Here is a 24,365-nt window from a genome sequence, read left to right as displayed (position 1 = left end):
GCAGAAATCAACACAAATCCATAAAAACAAAACAAATGTATAAAATATAACAGATGTCAATACAGCCATGTAAATTGGCTCTTACATCAATTAAAATAACAACCATATATACACAAATGTTACACAAGAAGATGTGCGTTCAGTAGAAAGCTATCTGGGTGCATGTTAACCGCTCATGTCCGCTTCCATTCATTGTGTTAAGCTAGGATGCTTTGCTTCGGATGATTACTCCAGGGCTTGTTCATACTGGAACATGGCCCAATTGACTTTGCACTAGTTTTGTAGCAACATTTTGGAAAGCTGTGGTTATCTAGTATGAAAAACGGCATGGATTCATTGTACATAGGGATGCTCCGATATTGATATCGGATATCGGCCCCGATATGACTAAAATAGCTGGATCGGGTATAGAAAAAAATATATATATATAATATCTGATAAATTTGTTTTTTGTATATATATATAATAAGAAATCAAATAAGAAATAACAATTCAGTACATATATATGTGTTAATTTGTTACATTTTGTATCTGATCGGTACTCGGTATCGGCCGATACCCAAAGCCCAGGTATCGGTATCGGCACTAAAAAAGTCGGATCGGTGCATCCCTAATTGTGCATCATTGATAAGTAGGACCTGGGGCTAGGCCAGGGGTACAACATTCTCAACCTGCCCTTCAAAATAAAGTTGACGGATCACCCTTTAGAAGGGTGTAGTTAAAAATGACCTCTCCACCCTTCCTCACTCATTCCCCATATCGTGTGAATGGGATCTGTTCTCTACTGTTGTAGTCGACGTGTACAGTGACATGATGAAACACGTTTATGATTGTGTAGGCCTGCCTAAGGCCCTGTCCACACGCACGCGGGGTGTTATGTAACCGTGCCTTAATGTGCGCGGTTGCACTGTTCGTCCACACGTAACCGGGTTTTTGGAACACTGCAACCGTGGTCTTTGAAAACCGGAGTCCAGGGTGGAGTTTTGGGCGCATCCCGGTTGCATTGGTTGCGTGTGGGCATAGTAACCGAGGTTATTTCCAGTGTTTACAGCAGAGCTGTCCCAAGTAGTTGCGGCTACCAACTAAGCTCATGTGTTGTCAAGTTATTGTTATAAGGAACCCAGTCCAAACTACAACAGTCTGCATCCCCTAAACAATTGTTTGTATTGAGCCGTATTGTATTGTACCCATTCTGCAATCTGTTAAATAACGTTTTCATCCATTTATTCTACTAGCGTTACTGTTACTACGTTAACACATTGGGTGCCAACGATGAGAAATCTCGTTGTTGGCCGCCATGCGTTGAGTGCTAACGAGTTTTCTCGTTATTTTCTCGTTATTTCTTTTATTAGCGATATCCATACATTTTTCATCCATCCAGCCTCACGTTATCATTGGGACTGGCTCTGATCTCAAAGCGCAAATACCGGCCCCTATCGTAGGGCTGGGCGATATGACGATATTATATAAATATCGGGTACAGTTCATTAACGATACACTTTTTAAACGTATCGTGGATATCGTGATGTTTTGCCCAAGAGGATTGTGTCGCGTCAATCTGGTCCACATGTTCAAACTTTTGAACAACGCCGCCCCACACACACACACTACTGCATCAGTTACTACTTATGATTAACAAATGCATTCGTTTTGTGGCATTAACATTATATAGTTACACGTTCAATAACATCAGCGTATTTACCCGAACATAGGGGACAACCTAGATAGATAGCAAGCATTACTGTTCATATCTCGGACTGTGCTGAGTAAGTTGTGCCCATTCTGCGGTCTGTTAATAAAGTTTTCAATCAGACGGATGTATGGAAAGGCTTTTATTATAACATTCGTTGCAGTAAAATCATTATGCCTCGTTTAGTCATCTGCGGAGCGCTGGTAATCTACTCGTCGACCGCGGGGAGCTACAGTAACGTTGTTGTTATTGAGCTCTCGTCAAAATCAATGGCGGAAAAAGCGGAAGTAAAACATGAATACGCGCTTGCAGATTAGTGCTAAGAACAGCAGGGCGGGTGCAAGCGGTGTGACGTAATTGGCAGACTCGACTGTCAATCAAAATTATTCTGTTTGCCGTCTGAATGAATGAATGAATGAGAACTTTATTAACAGTTTGCAGAATGGGTACAATACAGTACAGCTCAATACAACAACAGTGGACTGGAGGATGAAGACCAGAAAAAGACTTTCGGCTTTTTTACATAAGGGTCCTCCATTTTCGGGGCGGCTACGTGGCGTAGTGGGCAAGGCGCTCGCCACGAATGACTGAGACGCTGGGCTTGCCTGTTCGAGCCCAGCGCTCCACATTGCTTTCAGTTTAGCTGGTTGTTCATACTAATACACATTGGCCCTATTAGGGGGTGGGAAACTGATGGGTGGGGATCGGGCGTTGTGGACAGCGACTCCTACAGGTCGGTTGGTGCGCCTGCGCAGTAGAATCAGGAAGTGTCGGGGGCAGCGTGAGCGTCCCACGCGTTACTCCTCGCCACTGAGAGATCGAGCTGCGCAGGTGAAAAGATGCGACTGCTGTTACCTCAAGTACCGGAGGGGACTTGTGCTATGTATGACTTAGTCCACATTGCAGCCGGCTTGTGGGAGGCAAGAAACCGCGTTCGTGACAGGGGAGGGTTGAATTGGATGATACGAAATTGGGATGGGAGAAAAATATAGAAAATGGGAGAAAAAGTGGATAAAAAAAAAGGTCCTCCATTTTCAATTCATCAAAACATTTAGAGACATACAAATATACAGTAGTTTCACAAATATACAGTAGTTTCATAAAAAATGCTAAAATGCTATTGATTGATTGATTGATTGATTGATTTAAAACTTGATTAACATATTGCAGAATGGGTACAGTACAGCTCAATACATACAATTGTTAAGGGGATGCAGACCAGAGAAAGACTTTCGTCTTGTTTACATCAGGGTCCCCCATTTTCAATTCATCATATTTCATATCTAAATCATATATCTCATTGCTAAATATATGCAATATATAACCCAATAATCTAAATCTAATATATAATATAAAAATGCTAAATGCATGGGTATTTTATTTTGTCTTTAATGTTAGCTTGCAAACTCAAATACTGTCTTGGTAAGCCTCATAATGAATTGTTTAGGGGAAAAAAGAAAAACATTGTGATGTGTATCGTGTATCGCCGAAAGGTCAGAAAATATCGTGATATCATATTTAGGCCATATCGCCCAGCCCTCGTCTCCCGGATGGTATTGCACCCATTGGATTGGAGTCAATGGAAATGCATCAGAAAACTCCGGATTCCACATTTTACTTCTGAGCCATGTAACCTGAGACTATTGCATTTATTGAGGCAACCGAATGCAGCGTGGATTATCTGTTTCGAGGTCTTAACGTTGGATCAATAAACGATATTTGGAATGGCGATCAGGAATTGGATTAATCTTTTTGCAGAACATCTGATGTTAGGTAAGGACTTTATTTTACCAGTCTTGGGGTAATCAGATGTTTTTTCACATATTTCACAACGTGTCTCATATGTGTGTATGTGTACGTGCGTAACGTTGGCGCCAGACAGGGCATAGATAATAGATATATATAAATGTTACGTACACATATACTATCGATAATCTAGCGTTTATTTTGAAAACGATTCATAAATAGGCTGAAAAATTTCAACGTGTTTTGTGTATTCCAGTAAATGGCTATTTTCGCGGATTTTTCTGGAATCACTAGAAATGTTAAACTATACTCGTATTCAAAACGGTATAAAATGGAAATGTACTGATTAAAAAACAATCCGTTTCATATGTGTTGACTGCAAGCAAGTCATTGATAAGCGACGGTTGTATTAGACACATAATTTAAGATATAGTTTATGCGTTCGCAAATATCCCCGTCCTCTCATTGACTAAAGCGCTGGCACTCAAGCGATAAATAGCGCACCCCCTGCTGGCAATCAAAGTGTTAATGTACGCTAGCCTCAATGCTAACTATATACATGAAAAATGCCATCTGAAGAGACCGAAGTGATTGCAGAGCCGGAAAACAATGTGGAATACATATTTACAGTACCCAGCGCTGAATCAATAAACGCGATCGATATTTGGAATGGCGATCAGGAATTGGAATAATCTTTTTGGAGAACATCTGATATGAGGTAAGGAATCTATTTTACCAGTCTTGGGGTAATCGGATCTGTTTTCACCTACATATCAGCGTTTGCCCCATGTGTGTGTGCGCACTGATCAGGAAATGAGAGAACCGATTTTTCAGATCGCTTCTCTAGCGTGCATAAGTACACATATACTATCGATAATCTAGCGTTTATTTGAAAATGATTCATAAATCAAATTCATAAAAAATGTTTTTTGTGTATTCCAGTAAATGCCGTTTATCACAGAATCATTATATTTTCCTGAAACTTTCAAGAAAACGAGGGCTTTTTCAAAATGGTATAAAACGGAAATGAACCAATTTAAAAAAATAAAATAAAAAATCCGTTTCGACAATGTTGACTGCAAACAAGTCATTGATAAGCGACGGGCAGATTAGACACATAGCCATAATTTAAGACATAGTTTATGTGTTTAGAGCTCTATCATTGAAGTGGGTGGTGGCATTCAACGGGGGTAAGGCGCACCGCATGGCTGGTAATCAAAGTGTTAAAGATGGTGGGTTTCTGTTTTTGAGCAGGACGTGGAGTGACTCGTTCAACCCTTCTGATTGGTTGAAAATGGCCTTCATGTTTGAAGTACATCGCCACCTACTGCTTTGGCATTGTACTACATGTATATACATCACTCGGTGCAGAGTTTAAACCAGCCGTGTGGACAGTTTTAATAAAAAAAAAACTGTCAAAAATACCTGTGATCGTGTGGACTGGGTTTAAGGCGATATATATATATATATACCTAATTTATTCAACTTCACCTTTTCATGGTTAGTTGGTGGGTGGTCTGACCAAATAACCCAGTAGTCGTGTGTGTGTGCCCACATTTACAAAGGCTAGAATAGATGGAAGGGTAAAAAGATAATTGATTCTCACCCCTGCATCTGGGACTCTTCCATGGAACTTGCTCATCATGCTAGGCTCGACTAGCTAGCTAGGTCAGTCGTCTTCACTTGTTGTATAAACGGATGTTTTTTTTTTTTGTATTGATTTTTTTTTTAATGAGTCATCCTTGTGTACATGCTGCCATAGAGACCACTGCACTTCCGCATTACATTGAGCTCATGGAGGAGAGAGTGGGGGGAGAAAATGAATGAATGTGGATGAGAGCATTGACATTAAGTGGTTGTAGCTACGGCTGTGGGGGTTGGAGACATGATCCAATAGACTTTTATATACGCCAGAGTCTCCTGAACACTGAGAGACTAGTCCCATAGCTATAGTCGCTTTTTCGCACCTACTCCCAAACTACGCATGCGCAGATTGATAGACCTAGACTCCGTGGCAATCTGTGCATGCGTAGTTCGGGAGTAGGTGCGACAAAGCGACTATAGTTCGGCAGAGAAAGTGCCGATCGACTTGGGATTGGTTGTGCCGTGTTCAGGAGACTCGGGCGTATAAAGGTCTATTGGATCATGTCTCCAGCACCCCCACAGCCGTACAGTAGCTACAACCACTTAATGTCAAGGCTCTCATCCACATTTAGTCATTTTCTCCCCCCGCTCTCCCATGATTTCAGAATACCGGAAGTGTTGCGGTGGTCTATCGTAGAACAACTCTGGTCCACATGTCCCACACAAATCATCTTGGAAGTTTCCCACGGGGCTAAAACTATGTTGCAGCCAGCTACTGAGCCAAGGAAGAATAACAACAACAACAACAACAGTGCATGCAGGCCAGAGGTCAGGCAGGAACAGCACACTGATGTGTTGTTTTGACACCACGCTCCCTTCTAGTGGCTGAAATAGAAAATAGTTTTTCTGTCGATACGGTTTGGGACTTATGGGAGGCAATATCCTGCATTATAAAGAAAGAAATTACCAACCACATTACAAACGTTATTTATGATATGATTACCGTAATTCCTCTAATAGTAACCCCGGCTTGTATTTGTTTCAACTGTAGCGGATACCAGGCTTGTATTAGGAGGAGGCATGTATAAGAGGGAGGCCTATATTTCTAATTTTCAAACGGATCATAATGAATAAATCAACCTTTTGTGTCAGTTTGAACCCAATAAAATGTACTGGGTGCATTTATTGAAACCAAGTACTGTATGAAATACGGTAGTAAACAGTGCAATTACAGGTGGTCAAAAAAAGTTAAATAAAGTAAAATAGTGCAATCACAATACTGGTATAATAATAATAATAATAATAATAATAATAACTTCGTTTTATACAATTCTGAGGTAGGCTTACTCTTACTCTTACTCTTGGTAAACATTAACACCATACCATTATATGGTATTTACTGCACAGCCAGGCCAGCATATAACGACAATAACTAAATATACCTGGCTTGTATTAGGAGGCCGGCTTATAATTGCTTAGCTCAACAGCGCACCCGGTCATTAATAGAGACCCGGTTTTTAATTGAATACCGGCTACTATTAGAGGAATTACGGTATACAGTTTATTTGGTTTTCATGGACCCATCCCTATTTCATACATGCTTCCAGTCCTTACTGAATGGTTACAGGAGAACCCTCACACTGTGCTGCTCACCATTTTTATGCAGAACTCGTTATTCTTCAATGAGCACAAAACCGCCCACGGCGCAAACGTGCCAATTTGCTGCCGTGGGAGAAACAGAGATGGCATTAACCCTTCCACTACCACACTACCAAAGGGTTAACCCTTTCACTGCGAAAATACAGAAGGTTAACCTTCTGTATTATCGCAGTGAAAGGGTTAACCCTTTTGGTGTAAGCCACAGTAGTGCCAAAGGCAAAACATCTGGTTGGCTTCATTCCCTCAATGTCCTCCGTTGAAGCCATTAAACAACCTCTAAACCAGGGGTGGCCAACCAGTCAGAGACTAAGAGCCACAAAAATTACTGTGGTACCACAAAGAGCCACACCATATACCAGCGTTTCTCAACCTTTTTTTTCAGTCACGGCACCCTTCATGTGTTTATAGGTGAGGGGCGTATCTCGACCCAGCACTTCAGTAGGGCACAGAAGGGCACCAAAAACGATGAAGAGGGAGCGCATAGCGCGACCGGTAAAAAAATTTGGCCGGTTTTGGCCGGTTTGTGGGCGAAAATGGGTGGATTTTGTAACTATTTTTTTTAAACTTTATTTCGGTTTTAGGGTTAGGTTAGGGTTATGTTATTTAATTATTTAAAGCCAGCCCCCCAAACTCCTGAAATGCATAGAAATCTATGAAATAAATAAAACAATCTGACATTTATATTAAAAAGAGCTAGCCCCCCAAACCCCTAAAATACATAGAAATCTATGCATTTTGGAACAGTTACTATATATATAGTCAAGAAAGCATTTAGTCATACTTTAAAGTGCTTTACTTGCATTGAACATTGCATTGAACATTGAACATTGAGGAGACATCATTAGAAAGCACAATGTATGTTTCCATAGTTACGCAGATTACACACAATTGTACATCTCCGCTGAACCAAATGATCACACAGCTATAAACTCCATTTCCGCCTGTCTCTTAGCAATAAACAAATGGATGACGAACAACTTCCTAAAATTAAATGAGGGCAAAACTGAAATCCTACTAGTCGGTCCTATAACAAAAAGATAAATGTTACAGAGCAATATGGGGCAACTTACTCCTTGGATCAAACCCAAAGTTACAAGTAAATAACCTACACTGGCTTCCGGTAACATTTAGAATTGATTTCAAGGTCCTCCTCCTTATATACAAAGTATAAACATTGCGATCATCTACTATTGAAGGTTCCAAGCCACAGTCTAAAGAAAATCGGGGATGCAGCCTTTGCTAACTATATGCACCAAAGTTATGGAACACACTACCTATGGACATTAGGGAAGCTAGATCTCTTAATATTTTCAGAAATAAGCTAAAAACGTACCTCTTCACCATAGCCTTCTAATACACCCCGCTGTTGATTGTACTGTAGCACAATTTTACTCTGGCCATTCTATTGCATAATTTTACTATCTATTCTACTATTCTATTATTGCACTGTATTATTGGTGTGCAAACCAGTCAACTTACAAAAAAGAGCCTGTTGGAGGATTTCAACAAGATAAATGTGACAACATTGCAAAATATTTCACTATAATATTTCAAAGTGAAGTAAAAAATATTATAATAATTATTTGATCATGTTAAATGATCATTTGATCATGTTAAAAAAGGGGAAATAAAAAACATTTGTAAAAAAAAAATATATATATATATATATATATTTTTTTTTAATCAGTGGGGCACAGATGATCATCACTGATAGTGGTCTAAATACACCAATGGCCACCTCTGGCCTCTGAAGTTGCTAATGTCTTTTTTATTTGGGCCTCACAGGGTTAAAAGTACCCTGTGAGACCCACGGTTGCAAAATTACAAAATCACTTTTAGCCATTTAAAAAAAGAATGTTTATTTAAAAAATGTTAAAGGGGAACTATTTGACTATTTCTTTCACTATTTGGGCACTTTTACACAATTCCTGTGAGTCTATGGAACACCTAGGTTTTTTTCAAATGGTGAGGTAAGTACCACGTCCTTCCTTCCTCTAGATTTAACGTACGGTTTGTATTTCTAATCAAGTACTCAAAAACCGCATTTTTCTATCTCAAGATCTTAAGCCGTTTTGACTCAGGCTGGGCTCCAACCACTGTGTGGCCTGGTGCCAACTGCCACATCAACTGCCACATTATTATGCAGCTGAGAAATCTCTGACATCACAGATATGCAAATTTTCAGATGACTCTGTTCAGTGAGGGTGAATATTGTGAGAGGAGAATTGGAAGAATGCGCCAATATGAGAATTAGAGACATAGATCATATTAATATAAGTCCACATAGCTAGGAAACAATGCTAAACGCTGAAAAGGCCATTTATAAGATAGTTCCCATTTAAGCACATGTATAGTCAATTGGTCCTGTTGTTCAGCCTCACAATGCTATTTGATAGTAAATGTGTTTATTATGTCCCACCCTCTGGCCTCTGAAGTTGCTAATGTCTTTTTAATTTGGGCCTCACAGGGTTAACCTCTTAAGCCCGAGATATACAGTAAAAGTGTATATTTTCAGCATTACGTTTGTTTACCAATTATTTTAACTGTTATTAGTGAAATCTAAGATTATAGAAATCTCAGGGCATTGAGTCGGAAACCGGCGCATATTGACAGGAGGAAGTGGCACATCCAAAAGTGAGTGTAGTCTTTTGAAGGAAGAGACGCAGGGCTTTCAAATTTTGAAAAACGACCCTACCCAGCTCACACCAGCCCCTGTCAATCATCTGACTTCTGGATTAACTTTTTTATTTCTCTTATTTTTTGGGATTATCTCCCACAAACCTGAACGTTATTGCCATAAAACAGAACGCAGTTAGTTTCTCTACCTTTCTGTGAACGTCTTGCAAAAAACGGTGTTGCAATATGATGAAAAATGGTGGAGAAATTCCCTAGATTCAGATACCAAGAACATGCAAATGGACCATTTAAAAAAGAAATTAAATGTTTATTCTACGTCCTTGTGGAATGAGTGACATAAAAAAAAAAAAAAGTAAAAAAAAAAAATTATAATATATATATATATATATATTTTTTTATGGATGGAAGAGCCGCACATTGACGGGCAAAGAGCCGCATGCGGCTCGCGAGCCACGGGTTGGCCACCCCTGCTCTAAACTGTCCTCTTTTCTTGATGTTAGACGAGGTGCACTTTTAACCCTTTCACTACCACACTACATAAGGTTAACCCTTTCACTACCACACTACAGACCAGTCTGTAGTGTGGTAGTGAAAGGGTTAACCTTATGTAGTGTGGTAGTGAAAGGGTTAAAAGTCTGTAGTGTGGTAGTGAAAGGGTTAACCTTATGTAGTGTGGTAGTGAAAGGGTTAAGGCGGGGGCGGAACTTTAACTTTCAGATTATTCCTATAAAAGTCAATGAACAAACTTACTTAAGGGCCATTGCTACCTTTACAGGAGAGGGAGAGAGAGAGAGGATTGACAGGGTGTGGGTAGGTGAACTAATGTCTGTGTATTGATTGGCTGCAGACAGTGAGTGAAATAGTAACCCATGTATTGATTGATCGGTAGAGAGCAATTGAAATAGAATCTTGCTTATTGATCGGCTGACCGACAGAGGCAAATCTGAGATATTGATCACAAGAGGCTTTGGCGAGAAAAAAAACCCACAGCTCAAATAAGAACACTCTAAAACCTGCTGATCACTATGCTGAATAATCTGCTGATTAGTATGCCGAATTATCTGCTGATCAATATGCTGAATTATCTGATGATCAGTATGCTGAATTACCTGCTGATCAATATGCTGAATAATCTGCTGATTAGTATGCTGAATTATCTGATGATCAATATGCTGAATTATCTGCTGATCAGAATGCTGAATTACCTGCTGATCAGTATGCTGAATTACCTGCTGATCAGTATGCTCAATGTAGATAAATAGGTGGATTTGGATTGATTTTAAAAGGGATAAGTAGTCAGACCTGTCTCCAACATCACTACACTGAAAACACCTGGGAGATTGTACTGACCTGGAAGAAAATGGTTGACTAAAACGAGCCTAGTCACCATGAAGAAGGGCAAGTGAACCTACCGCTGTTGCCGACACTAGTCATGTGTCGACCACATGTGCGGGTTAATGTTTTACACACACACACACACACACACACACACACACACACACACACACACACACACACACACACACACACACACACCACAGTGGGCTTAGTGTGGATTGTGGCCTTCTTACTGTACTGATTGTACAGAATGTGTTTGTACTCTGTGGGGGTGAGTTCACAAAGGCATTGCGTGGCTTTTTCTGATGCTATGTCTGTGCAGATAGATAGATAGATAGATAGATAGATACTTTATTTATCCCCTAGGGTAAATCCAGGGTGTCTCATAGCTCACACAATAGACAAATGCAGACAATGACAGTTTCTCAGTCATTCACCAGTTATGGCCGCATCATTAATTTAAAAAAGTAAGCACATGATGATAAATTTAAGTTAGGGCTGGGACTTTATCGCATTCATTTAGATTAATTAACTACAGAAAGAATTCAAAGTAAAAAAAAATTGATGCATTTAATTGCATGATGATTTTTCTTTATTGTGTAAGAATGTTACCTTTCAAAGGAGACCAGACTCATGCATGTGCTATAAGTATAAAGTATAATAAATTCCTTTATTTCTTAGTCTGGTTTGTTCTTAAAAAAAATAAAATAAGAGAAATTGAGATCAATCAAGATTTTCTTTTTTTCAATGGTCAACTGTTCTGGAATGTACTTGAAAGTACTGCGTTTAACTTTTACCTCGAAAGTGCTTGAGTTTACAAAAGGTCCTTTGCGCTATATATATATATTATTCCTAAAATTGCTGCACTTTGTTAAAATTGCATTGATCTGTTGGTCTGTGTAGTAGCTAATACAGGATTTTGCTGCTTAACGTATGTAATGTATATTCATTGATTCACTCGTATACCAAAATTAATTTGAATTGAACATTTTTGCTTTTCACATCAAATATTGATATGCAATTAAATGAGGTAATATGGGCGGAACATGTGCCCCTTTCTATGCAAATGAGCCTCATTACAAAAACACTCACACTTCACAAAGATCGGTGCTAATTGCCACCCGCAGTTAAAGTGACGCTATTTAAATCTTCATAGATTGGATGGTAACTAATCGCATTTTTAAGGGGTGTCATGGCCAGCATCTCCGTGATCCGTTGGGTTAGGTAATAATCGCAACAAAGAGAATAGAACCTGCACATGCTCCAGAATAAACTTTTAATTTATAACATTTCGTCAGATCCATGAGGAGTAAACGCTGGAACGCGGTCAATGAAAAGTGTATTATGAGAATGCGGGTTCTATTCTCTTAACTAAACATTAAATACAACTTAATTTCTCACTCGAAATATATTCCTGAATCTGAAATTATTTTCACTGGCACACAGTGCCTAACTTCGGACAAAAGATTCAGCACCATGTGGACAGGTCTGCTCAAACTAATTTCTTTTGGGATGACATGACAAACCAAATTGGACGATTTGGTACCATCTAGGTGGGCAAATTCTAGATGTTGTTTTTTATTCCTATATATCCCTAGATTGTGTTTTGATATGATGGTCATTTTGGTTTTGTAGCTTATAGCTGACGGATATCGGGAGCAAATTGCACACCGTATGGGCGTGTTTGCGCTAGTATATCATCCGCGCAATATCTTTAGTGAATAGGTCATTAACCCTATCACTACCACACTACCAAAGGGTTAACCCTTTCACTGCGACAATACAGAAGGTTAGCCCTTTCACTACCACACTACAGAAGGTTAACCTTTCACTACCACACTACAGACGGTTAACCTTTCACTACCACACTATAGAAGGTTAACCCTTTCACTACCACACTACAGAAGGTTAACCTTTCACTACCACACTACAGAAGGTTAACCCTTTCACTACCACACTACAGAAGGTTAACCTTTCACTACCACACTACAGACGGTTAACCTTTCACTACCACATTACAGACGGTTAACCTTTCACTACCACACTACAGAAGGTTAACCTTTAACTACCACACTACAGAAGGTTAACCTTTCACTACCACACTACAGAAGGTTAACCTTTCACTACCACACTGCAGAAGGTTAACCGTTCACTACCACACTACGGAAGGTTAACCTTTCACTACCACACTGCAGACGGTTAACCTTTCACTACCACACTACAGACGGTTAACCTTTCACTACCACACTACAGAAGGTTAACCTTTCACTACCACACTACAGAAGGTTAACCTTTCACTACCACACTACAGACGGTTAACCTTTCACTACCACACTACAGACTGTTAACCTTTCACTACCACACTACAGACGGTTAACCTTTCACTACCACACTACAGAAGGTTAACCTTTCACTACCACACTACAGACGGTTAACCTTTCACTACCCCACTACAGAAGGTTATGAATGAATGAATGAATGAAAACTTTATTTAACAGATTGCAGAATGGGTACAATACAGTACGGCTCAATACATACAATTGTTAAGGGGATGCAGACCTGAGAAAGACGTTTGTCTTGTTTCCATCAGGGTCCCCCATTTTCAATTCATATAGACATATATGACATACATGACATACAGATAGTCAGTACTGCTACATCTATACATTTATGACATACCAGATTTGCAAATACAGTACTTTTTGTGATACAGAAGGAGTCAAGAAAAGGGAGTATATACATTTGACGTAGAAACTGTACATTGGAGGAGGTTGGGTGGGGGGGGTTGGGTACATTGGGATATTGACAACCATACTGGGTAATTTACATTGGAGGTGGTTGGGGGGGGGGGGGGGGGGGGGCACACTGTATAAACAAGTAACACTGTACATTGAGGGGGGGGGGAGGAGACACTGTACAAACAAACACAATTGTACATTGAACTATTGACAAAACCATACTAGGTAAATTACTGTACATTGGAGGGGGTTGGGTTAGGATATTTACAGGGGCCAGTGTTGAATTGCAGTCTCCCGTAGGTGTCCCTTGAGAGAGGTTTTGAAAGTGGGTAGTGATCCACATTCCTTTACAGCTTTGGGTAGGGCGTTCCACATTGATGTGGCATAATTGCGAAACGTGTTTAGTCCCTTATTTGAGCCGAATCTGGGTTTAACATGATTTGTGGAGCTCCCTCTGGTGTTGTGATCGTGGTATTCACTGACCTTTGGGAAGTATTTTGACATGTACATGGGTACCTTGGTCGTGTAGTGTATCTTGTAGACCAGGCCCATTGCAAGTTGTTGTACTCTGTCGTCTACTCTAAGCCATCCTAGGTTGTCAAAGTGGGCAGGGGTGAGGTGGGTTCTAGGAGTAAGGTCAAGCAGTAGTCTGACCAGTTTGTTTTGAGATGTTTGTAATTTTGTTTTTAGCGCCTTTGAGGTGCTTTGGTACCATGAGGTGCAAGCATAGTCGTAGTACCCCTGAATGAGTGCTCCTGCCAGAGTCTTCAGGGTGTTCTTGTTTACCAGAGAGGAGATCCGGTACAAGAATCGAGTTCGTTGGTTGACTTTTTTTATTACATTGGATGCCATTTTGTCACAGGAGAGATTAGCCTCTAGGATGGAACCCAGGTAGGTAATTTCATCTTTCCTTGTGACAATATTGTCACCCACTGTAACTGAGAAGCCGTCGGTCTTGCTGAGTTTGTTATTTGAACCGAAGAGAATGGACTCTGTTTTGCCCATGTGTAATGATAGTTTGTTATCAGCGAGCCATATGCAGATTCTGCCTAGTTCCGAGCTGAGGGTTTTTTCAACCTGTAACTTGTTCTTGTCAGAGACCAGCAGGGCTGAGTCGTCCGCAAACAGGAACAAGTTGCAGTCACAAGCTGACGACATGTCATTTGCATAAATTAGGAACAGTAGCGGTCCTAGTATGCTTCCTTGTGGAACACCACAGCTCACTGTGAGGGGGGGGGATAGAGTACCGTTTACCTCCACCATCTGTTCCCTCCCCTCAAGGTAGGATTGCATCCAGCTCACTGATAGACTATCAAAACCAATTGCTTTTAGCTTGTCAATCAGAATGGAGTGATTGACCGTGTCAAAGGCCTTTTGTAGGTCCAGCATGACCATGCCGCAGTATTTGCCTGCGTCCACCTCTTGTTTGATGTGGTCATTCAAATAGAGAAGGCATGTGTCAGTGGAGTGGGATGTTCTGAAGCCAGATTGGAATTCGTAGATTAGATTTTTTTCCGCTAGGTACTTTTCGACCTGTTCGTAGACTATTTTTTCCATGACTTTCGAGATGGAGGTGAGAATAGAAACAGGGCGGTAGTTGCCTGGGTCTAATTTGCTGCCCTTTTTGTGCAGAGGGGTCACCCTCGCAATTTTGAAGTCCTTGGGGACGTGTCCCTGTTTTATGGAGAGGTTTATTATGTGTGTGATGATTGGTGTGATGGCGGCTGCTGAGTCTCTGAGGAATTTGGAGGGGATGTTGTCATGGCCAGTGGCCTTGTTAGGTTGGAGGGCGCTCAGTTTATTGAGTACCTCATCTGTTGTTACCATTTCCAGCTTGAAGTCGTCCTTGCGGACCCCTAGGTTTTTGTAGTAAGCTACTATGTGTTCTACCCCATAAAGCCCTGAGTGGGAGGGTAGTTTGTTTACCAGTGTTGTGGCTATGTTTGTGAAGAAAATGTTTAAGTAATTGGCTACATCCAGCTTGTCTGTGATGAGCGTGTTGTCCGTTTTTATGTTTATGTTTGAGAATCTGGTTTTAAGTTTTTTACTGCATCCTAGTTGATTATTGAGTAATTTCCAAAGTTCACGTGGTTTGTTTTTGTTTTCCTCAGTTTTGTCATTGATGAAATTCTTTTTTGCAGTTTTGATCATGGAGTTTACGTCGTTTCTTAGTCTGTTTCTTTCTAGTTTGAGTTCAGTCACGTGGGCTTGGAGTTCACTGCTCGTGCTTTTAGTAAGCTTTGACTGACTTTTACGAAACTCAGAGCATTTTTTGTCTCTGGTTTTCATAGCGGCCAGTATTTCGGAGTGCATCCACGGCTCAGCGCGATTTTTTTACCCTGGTGGTTCTTAGGGGGGCCATGTCGTTTAGTATTGCTGAGAATTTGGTTTTGAAACCTAGCCATGTTTCGTCAACCAGTGTACCATTGAGTTCATCTGACCAGTCCAGACTCTCCAGTTCAAGGTTGAAGGCCTCGCTAGAGTAGGTTTTGAGGTCTCTAGATGTGACTGTTTTGTGGCAGCCAGCCTTTTGTTTTAGTTTTTTTCGGGTACAGAATATCATATAATGATCACTTAACCCACATGCTATAACCCCTTTATTTGAGATCTTGGACTTGTCGGAGGTCAGAATGAGGTCAATGGTAGTCTGAGTTGATTCACATACACGTGTGGGTTGGGTGATTAGCTGGCTGAGGCCATGCAGATCACAAAACCTACTGAAGGCCTTGAAGACGGGTGCATCTTTTCGTTGCATATCCGTGTTCCAGTCTCCAATAAGAATTTTGTCTACATCCTCAACTCCAGCTAAACACCCATCTAGTGTATCATAAAAGCCACTATGATCTGGCGGCCTGTAGACTGTGCCAACCAGTAGGGATTTCGCCCTTTCGAATAGGATTTCCACCCATACAGTTTCAATTGATTTATGATTCAGGTCATTTCTGTTGATGAATTTGGTGTCCTTGTGTATGTACATACAGACACCACCTCCATGTTTGTTCCTATCATTCCTGATTATTGAGTAGTTCTCAATCTCTATCTCTGGATCTTTTACAGAATCGTCGAGCTTAGTTTCTGAGAAGCACAGTATGTTTGCCTTACCATTTATGAATATTTGTTTGATTTCATCCAATTTGTTTTTTAAGCTGTTAATGTTAATGTGAAAAATGTTCAGTCCATTGGCGTTGGTTATTTCATTGATGTTGGCAGGTTCGAAGTATTGTCCGTTTGTGATCTGTTCCTCTGTGTTGTTGTGGGTGGGAAGGGGGGAGGGGGGGGTCGGGTCCCGCGCCGTGCTGGAACAACAAAGAAGGGGGGAGGGGGGGGTCGGGTCCCGCGCCGTGCTGGAACAACAAAGGACTCGTTCCTGGTTGCTTTCGTTGTTAGCTCTGCTAGCTAGCCGGCTATCGGGCGTCGAGATGTTTACATCCCGCGTCGAGATGGTCGTCATGGTTTCGACCCTCGGTTCACCTCCTCTCGTCACTGCCTCACGTGTGCTCGTCTGCTGTGGCGTCATTGGGGGAGCTTCGCCGCCCGCGCTGTGGATGTAGCCACAGGTTGTGTTGTTGATGCTGTTGGTCGCGATGGGAACCTCCATCGCTTCTTGCTGTAGTCTCTGGTTCCGTGTCATTACGGGACCAGGGTTCTGATGTATGTCACCCGACATGAGCAGATATAATAAAAACATTGATCTCTTATTACACTTGCCTGCCGGGGGTAATTTCTTTCGTTCCGGATTTGCAGTAAGTACTGCGTGGATCGCCGTGGCTCCGAAGGCTGGATGTTTCCTCTCCGTGCCCGTTAACAAGTAGAAGTCGCAATGGGACTGTTGATTTACGTTTTCGCTACCCTCCACTTCTGTCTGGAGTTGCTGCTTGAGTTGTGAATTCAGGTACAAATCCATAATCCACAGGATTAACCTTTCACTACCACACTACAGAAGGTTACCCTTTCACTACCGCACTACAGAAGGTTAACCTTTCACTACCACACTACAGAAGGTTAACCTTTCACTACCACACTACAGACGGTTAACCTTTCACTACCACACTACAGAAGGTTAACCTTTCACTACCACACTACAGAAGGTTAACCTTTCACTACCACACTACAGACGGTTAACCTTTCACTACCACACTACAGACTGTTAACCTTTCACTACCACACTACAGACGGTTAACCTTTCACTACCACACTACAGAAGGTTAACCTTTCACTACCACACTACAGACGGTTAACCTTTCACTACCCCACTACAGAAGGTTAACCTTTCACTACCACACTACAGAAGGTTACCCTTTCACTACCGCACTACAGAAGGTTAACCTTTCACTACCACACTACAGAAGGTTAACCTTTCACTACCACACTACAGAAGGTTAACCTTTCACTACCACACTACAGACGGTTAACCTTTCACTACCCCACTACAGAAGGTTAACCTTTCACTACCACACTACAGAAGGTTACCCTTTCACTACCGCACTACAGAAGGTTAACCTTTCACTACCACACTACAGAAGGTTAACCCTTTCACTACCACACTACAGAAGGTTAACCTTTCACTACCACACTACAGACGATTAAGACCGATAGTGGGCGCAAATCCCGCGCAATCCATTCTTTGTGAATTCGCCCGTGTGTGCGGATGTAGTGATGCACACAAACCCCCTCCTCCCCTTCTCCTGTAGTGAGAGGGCTGCTAAGCAAGCAAGAGGGTGTAGCTTCCTCATGCTCTAGCCAATCTGATGGGATCGGCTCTCTCTCTCTCGTCCTATCGGATCGTTGCTGGAATGTTTCTGCTCCACTCTGATGCGCTGCTGCTAAGGTTGCCTTTCAGTGGGAGGGAGGGGCTGAGTCTGGACTCATCTTTGGGTCTCAGCCTGGTTGCTAGGCAACTGACCAAGGACCTCCTCGACAGGTCACTAGGCCTGTCTTATCAGTGGTGTGTGTGTGTGTGTGTGTGTGTGTGTGTGTGAGGATGAACTGGGGCTGATTTATTAACCATACCCTAAAGTCTAATGTTACCTCTACCTAGATGTATCCGTCATTCAGACATTCTCTCTCTCTCTCTCTCTCTCTCTCTCTCTCTCTCTCTCTCTCTCTCTCTCTCTCTCTCTCACACACATTCTCCACCCCCTCACACTGCATCACACCCAGCTGTGCCCCCAACCCTTCTGCCTACACACACACACACACTCACTCCCTCTCTCTTCTTCTCAGTCTCTCCATCTGTTACTCTCTCAATCTCCCTACCTCTGTTTCTCTCGGTCACACGCACACAATAATCCGTCCTCTTTAACATTATGTGATGTGTCCATATGTTTTACCCAGAGTCATAGATGGATAGATGGGTCAGAGTTTTTATTGTGTTGCACCCGGTGAACACCACCTTCACACAGAATCCAGGCCAGCAGGCTACTGTTGTACCTAATCAAGCTTCTCCTTGTAGCTATTTTTACATTTTAATGCCCCTAGCATTCTTGGTTATTTTGGAATAGAGTCACAGACAGGCTGTGGTGGCGCCACTGGTCAGGTTGTATAGGTTTATCATCTGTTGATACGCACACACACACACACATACTGTACATACATAAGGCTACATTACATACAGTATACACACACACATACTGTATACATAGGCTACATTACATACAGTATACACAATACTGTACATACATAGGCTACCGGTACATACAGTATACACACACATACTGTACATACATAGGCTACATTACATACAGTATACACACACATACTGTACATACATAGGCTACATACAGTACACACACACTGTACATACATATGCTACACACACATACTGTACATACATAGGCTACATTACATACAGTATACACACAGTGTACATACATAGGCTACACACACATACAGTATACACTATACACACATACTGTACATACATAGGCTACACACACATGCTGTACATAGGCTACATTACATACAGTATAGAGTATACACACACATACTGTACATACATAGGCTACATTACATACAGTATACACACATACTGTACATACATAGGTTGCATACAGTATACACACACACATACTGTACATACAAGGGCTACATACAGTACACACACACACACACATACTGTACATACATAGGCTACATACACTACACACACACACACACACGCATACATAGGCTACACACACACCTACACTTGGAACACATGACCGCTGAACTGCAGGGAACCTGAGGAAAGACCCACCAGTTGCCGCTGAGCTTCATGCATAAATAAACGAGTATGTGAATAATTAAGACTAAACAGATCTGTAATGTCACCCCTGAGTGTGTCTGAGTGGATCTAATGTGGATTATCATTCATTTAATACGGAGAGCGAGTCTAGCGGCTAAAATGTTCTCGCGAGGGAACAACCGATGATAATATGGTATATTGGTCAAAATCGGTAAACGTGTCAAAATGTCGGCGATGATAAGATATGAGGACTAAAGGGCTTCCGTCTGTGGCTGATGCTGTGATGATGAGCCACAGGGGAAATGGCTGCGTCACCGTTCTGCTGCGTTCAAAACAAAACAGTCGTTCTAAAATGTAGATTTGAACAGCAGTTATGGTACGAATAGAAAATTACGAATAGAAAATAAAAACATCGGTATCAGCAAATCAGAATATCGACTATCGATAGCCTATTGTGTTGAATCAGAATAGATAGGGCCATAGGTATAAGGGTGTCATGACATTTTGGAGAAAGGTGGGGGAGGGTATGTTGGGGATAAGAATGACTCGATGAGGGTAGGAAGGGAAGATGGGTGAGGTAGATCAAAGAGAGGTGGGGGAAGGGAGTTTTATCTCCCACAATAGCCTATTGTGTTAAATCAGAACTATCGATCGCCTATTGTGCTCTAACAGAGTTGGGTGGCATTGTGCCGTCAGCAGGTATAGTAACATGGCTGCGTTGGGTTCGCCCAGCGTCTGTGTGAAATGGGACTTCCCGGCACTGCAGGACATGGCCGTTGCTGCGACAATACAGAAGGTTAACCCTTTCACAACCACACTACGGAAGGTTACCCCTTTCACAACCACACTACGGAAGGTTACCCCTTTCACTACCACACTACATCCGGTTAACAGTCTGTAGTGTGGTAGTGAAAGGGTTAATGTTAATTCCGTTGTCGTTAGCTTGCACGTAATATAACCACAACCACAACAATTTTCATAAATGGAGCACTGCCCCGTGCCACTATCCCAGTGCTTCTCAAACTTTTTCTGTCAGGCCCCCCTTTGGCGGACCAAAATATTTTGGGCCCCCCCCCCCCCCCCCTCGCCCCAACAAAATAGTCATGAAATGGGCCATGTTTAAATTTATTGAAATAACACCAATATCGTGACCTTTCAAATTGGCCCTATATTTTGTTTTCAGAGCTGTCATGGATGAAAAGCCAGCTTCACACAGATACTGTATGTGGTGCTGAATGGTATCAACACCTTAACTGCTGCATCATGAGATACTTGGTGGGCCATGAGATGAGATACTTGGTACTCAGCACCACACTCTGAAACTAGCTCTCTAGGTGGTATCAGATGAGATTTCAAAGAGTTCTTCCAAGAGTTTGGATGGAGATGTGTCAGGAAGCTTTGTCTCAATGTTGTCTGTAAAGGTTTTTTTTATCCAGAGTAACTTGGTGATCCTTTTCTGTTTTATTAAATAATGATTTTCAGATTTTGAGAAATGGTATTTTCATGGAGAACAGTGCAGCTGCAACAGATAGCACTTTAGTGATAATTTTCTGTAATCCAATTTTTTTTTTTTTTTTTTTTAAATAAATCTCAAGGCCCCCCCTGTCATGCCTCTGCGCCCCCCCTGGCGGGCGCGCCCCCCACTTTGAGAAACACTGCACTATCCCAACACCACCAACACGTGCAATATAACTTTGTTGCATGAAAGGTGGGAGAGAACAATGGCTGACCACATTATACTGTATAATTATAATAATAATAGGGTACATGTTTTTATGCCTGATTAAAAGAATATTCAACGTGAGAAGATGCAACTTTTACAACTTTTTTTACGAGTTTTGGTAAAAAGTTCACGGTACATCGACTGGCTGCCCTGGATTCATACAATAGTCTTGAGACAAAACAGCAACACTGCATCATCTACTTCAGGATAAAGTCATCTTTGGGGCATGGAAACGCAGGCTGTGTGATGTAACATTAATGAGGGCAGGGGTAATTCCTGGCTCCACGCCATCATGGACAATCCCTCCCACCCACTACACACAGACTTGGCAGAAAGAAGGAGCATGTTCAGTGTTAGACTAAGATGTAGCACTGAACGGCACAGAAAGTCCTTCATTCCGACAGCCATCAGACTCTATAATGCATCACTGTGCCTCACTGCATCACTGAGCACAGGGTGACAGTACAGCCTGGAGAAATCTTCCTTTTAATATTATTATATTCTTATTTTAGTCCTATTGACTAACTAAATGTTTATTGTTGTTCAATGCGAGCGATCTGTAGTGCCGAATTTCCCTCTGGATTATTAAAGGATTTCTATTCTATTCTATTCCAAATCCTAACTGATATTGAAATGTTGGCAGACCCCATACATACATACTCATATTTCACAGTCTTGAGACAAAACGGCAACACTGCATCATCTACTTCAGGATAAAGTCATCTTCGGGGCATGGAAACGCAGGCTGTGTGACATAACATTTAATGAGGGCAGGGGTAATTCCTGGCACACACTAGAAGATGATCCAAATCATAACTGATATTGAAATGTTGGCAGACCCCATACATACTCATATTTCAGTTTTTTTTTGTCTTTCATTCCTTAGAACACATTAGACGATTTTATCTTTTTCATGCTCGCTTATGCCTGTATTTTTTACTGTTGTGAAGCACTTTGAACTGCAATTTCTGTATGAAAAGTGCTATACAAAATAAAGTTATTATTATTATTTGTATGAAAAGTGCTATACAAATAAAGTTATTATTATTATTTGGACTAAGGACCACAACATAATCTGCATACATGATATGGTTCACTAGAGCAGTGGTTCTCAAACTACGGGTCGCGACCCAAATTGGGGTCGCGGGTAGGTGACAGTGCATTGGCAAGTAACATTTAAAAATGTTTTAAAGATTTTTTTTAAATGTTCTTTTATTGTCTGGCAACATATTCTGGCTAAATATGCCTCGTTTTATAAATGTGTATTGATAACATAGTGCTGGAATAAAAATGTCTAATAAATATGCATGATCAAGTTCAACAACGTGTGCTTTTATTTTGATATTCCTTAATTCCATGTTTGAAATTACTCGATACATTAAGTGTTGGGTCCCCAAAAAAGAATCCTAAATAAAATGGGGTCACGGTATGAAAAAGTTTGAGAACTGCTGCTCTAGAGTATTGCCAATCATGCACCATCATCACCCATCATCACCAATCATTCCAGACTTGAAAGAACTGGGAACAAGTTTCTGCTCAGTCTGACACCATTGCTAACCCCAACGCTAGCTATCGCTAGTTGCTGTAATACGTCATAGACATCAACCCATCCATCTACACTCATTGCACACACTCACTTTAAACAAAACGCTCACTTTAACACTACATCATATTTATCTATTTATTATAGAGATTTGCACTACATTCATACCGCATTTGCACTTTGCCTTAAAAAAAAAAGTTTTGTACCTCATTGTCTGCATTTTGTACCTCATTGTACGTAGGTTGTACTTTAGTTTGTATAGTGTTATTCCACTTTTACTTACTTTTTTACTCGGGGGGGGGGGGGGGGGCCCATACAAAACCAAGCATTTCACTGTAATGTACATGTACTTTATACGTGACTAATAAAAACAAACTTGAACTTGTATGATCCTATTATCTGTGACAATGCCTCCTCTCTCTCTCTCTCTCTCCTCAGTGTGCTGTTTTGTGGTTCACAAACGCTGTCATGAGTTTGTTACCTTTACTTGTCCGGGAGCCGACAAGGGGCCGGCGTCGGACGTAAGTACACACACGCGCGCACACGCACACAGATACACAGCCCAACCCATTCTAAAAAGCTATAGACCACCGCAACACTTCCGGGATTCTGAAATCGTGGGAGAGAAAGCGGGGGGAGAAAATGAATGAATGTGGATGAGAGCCTTGACATTAAGTGGATGTTGCTACGGCTGTGGGGGTGCTGGAGACATGATCCAATAGACTCTCCCCCGCTCTCCTCCATGAGCTCAATGTAACGCGGAAGTGCAGTGGTCTATACCGTTCACTGAAATTCTGTTGCTAGGGAACAGTTTGGACCCAAGTGTATTTCCTGTCAGTCATTACGTTAGTAAACACTGCAACAGGAAATACACTTGGGTCCTTTTAGAACGTTGTTGTTGTCGTCACTTTGAAACCGTCTATACTACCCCCCCCCCCCCCCCCCCCCCCCTTTGTTCTTCCACCTTTATCTCCTCGCCTTCCTCTTCCCCATACTGGTGAGACTGGGCGGCACTGGGGCCTCCCACAGGGGCCCCTGCTGATACACTGGGGCTCCCACAGGGGACTGTGCTGCTGATACACTGGGGCTCCCACAGGGGACTGTGCTGCTGATACACTGGGGCTCCCACAGGGGACTGTGCTGCTGATACACTGGGGCTCCCACAGGGGACGGTGCTGCTGATACACTGGGGCTCCCACAGGGGCCCCTGCTGATACACTGGGGCTCCCACAGGGGCCCCTGCTGATGATACACTGGGGCTCCCACAGGGGACCGTGCTGCTGATACACTGGGGCTCCCACAGGGGACCGTGCTGCTGATACACTGGGGCTCCCACAGGGGACTGTGCTGCTGATACACTGGGGCTCCCACAGGGGACTGTGCTGCTGATACACTGGGGCTCCCACAGGGGACTGTGCTGCTGATACACTGGGGCTCCCACAGGGGACTGTGCTGCTGATACACTGGGGCTCCCACAGGGGACT

General features: G+C 41.9%; 1 protein-coding gene across 2 annotated transcripts in view; it reads left to right on the top strand.

The window, feature by feature from the left end:
• The window catches only part of LOC311232199 (protein kinase C beta type), a 99,282-nt gene that overhangs the window by 18,353 nt on the left and 56,564 nt on the right, over positions 1-24,365 (top strand). For both annotated transcript variants that reach the window (XM_084318907.1, XM_084318908.1), the window contains exon 3: positions 23,320-23,402. In XM_084318907.1, the coding sequence (XP_084175033.1) occupies positions 23,320-23,402 (83 nt within the window). The remainder of the gene's footprint in view (positions 1-23,319; positions 23,403-24,365) is intronic.

This window comes from Notolepis coatsorum, assembly GCF_963971535.1.
Source record: "Notolepis coatsorum genome assembly, chromosome: 7".
Lineage (NCBI taxonomy): Eukaryota > Metazoa > Chordata > Actinopteri > Aulopiformes > Paralepididae > Notolepis > Notolepis coatsorum.
Note: the sequence above shows the minus strand (reverse complement) of the source record. Positions and strands in the feature narration are given on the sequence as shown.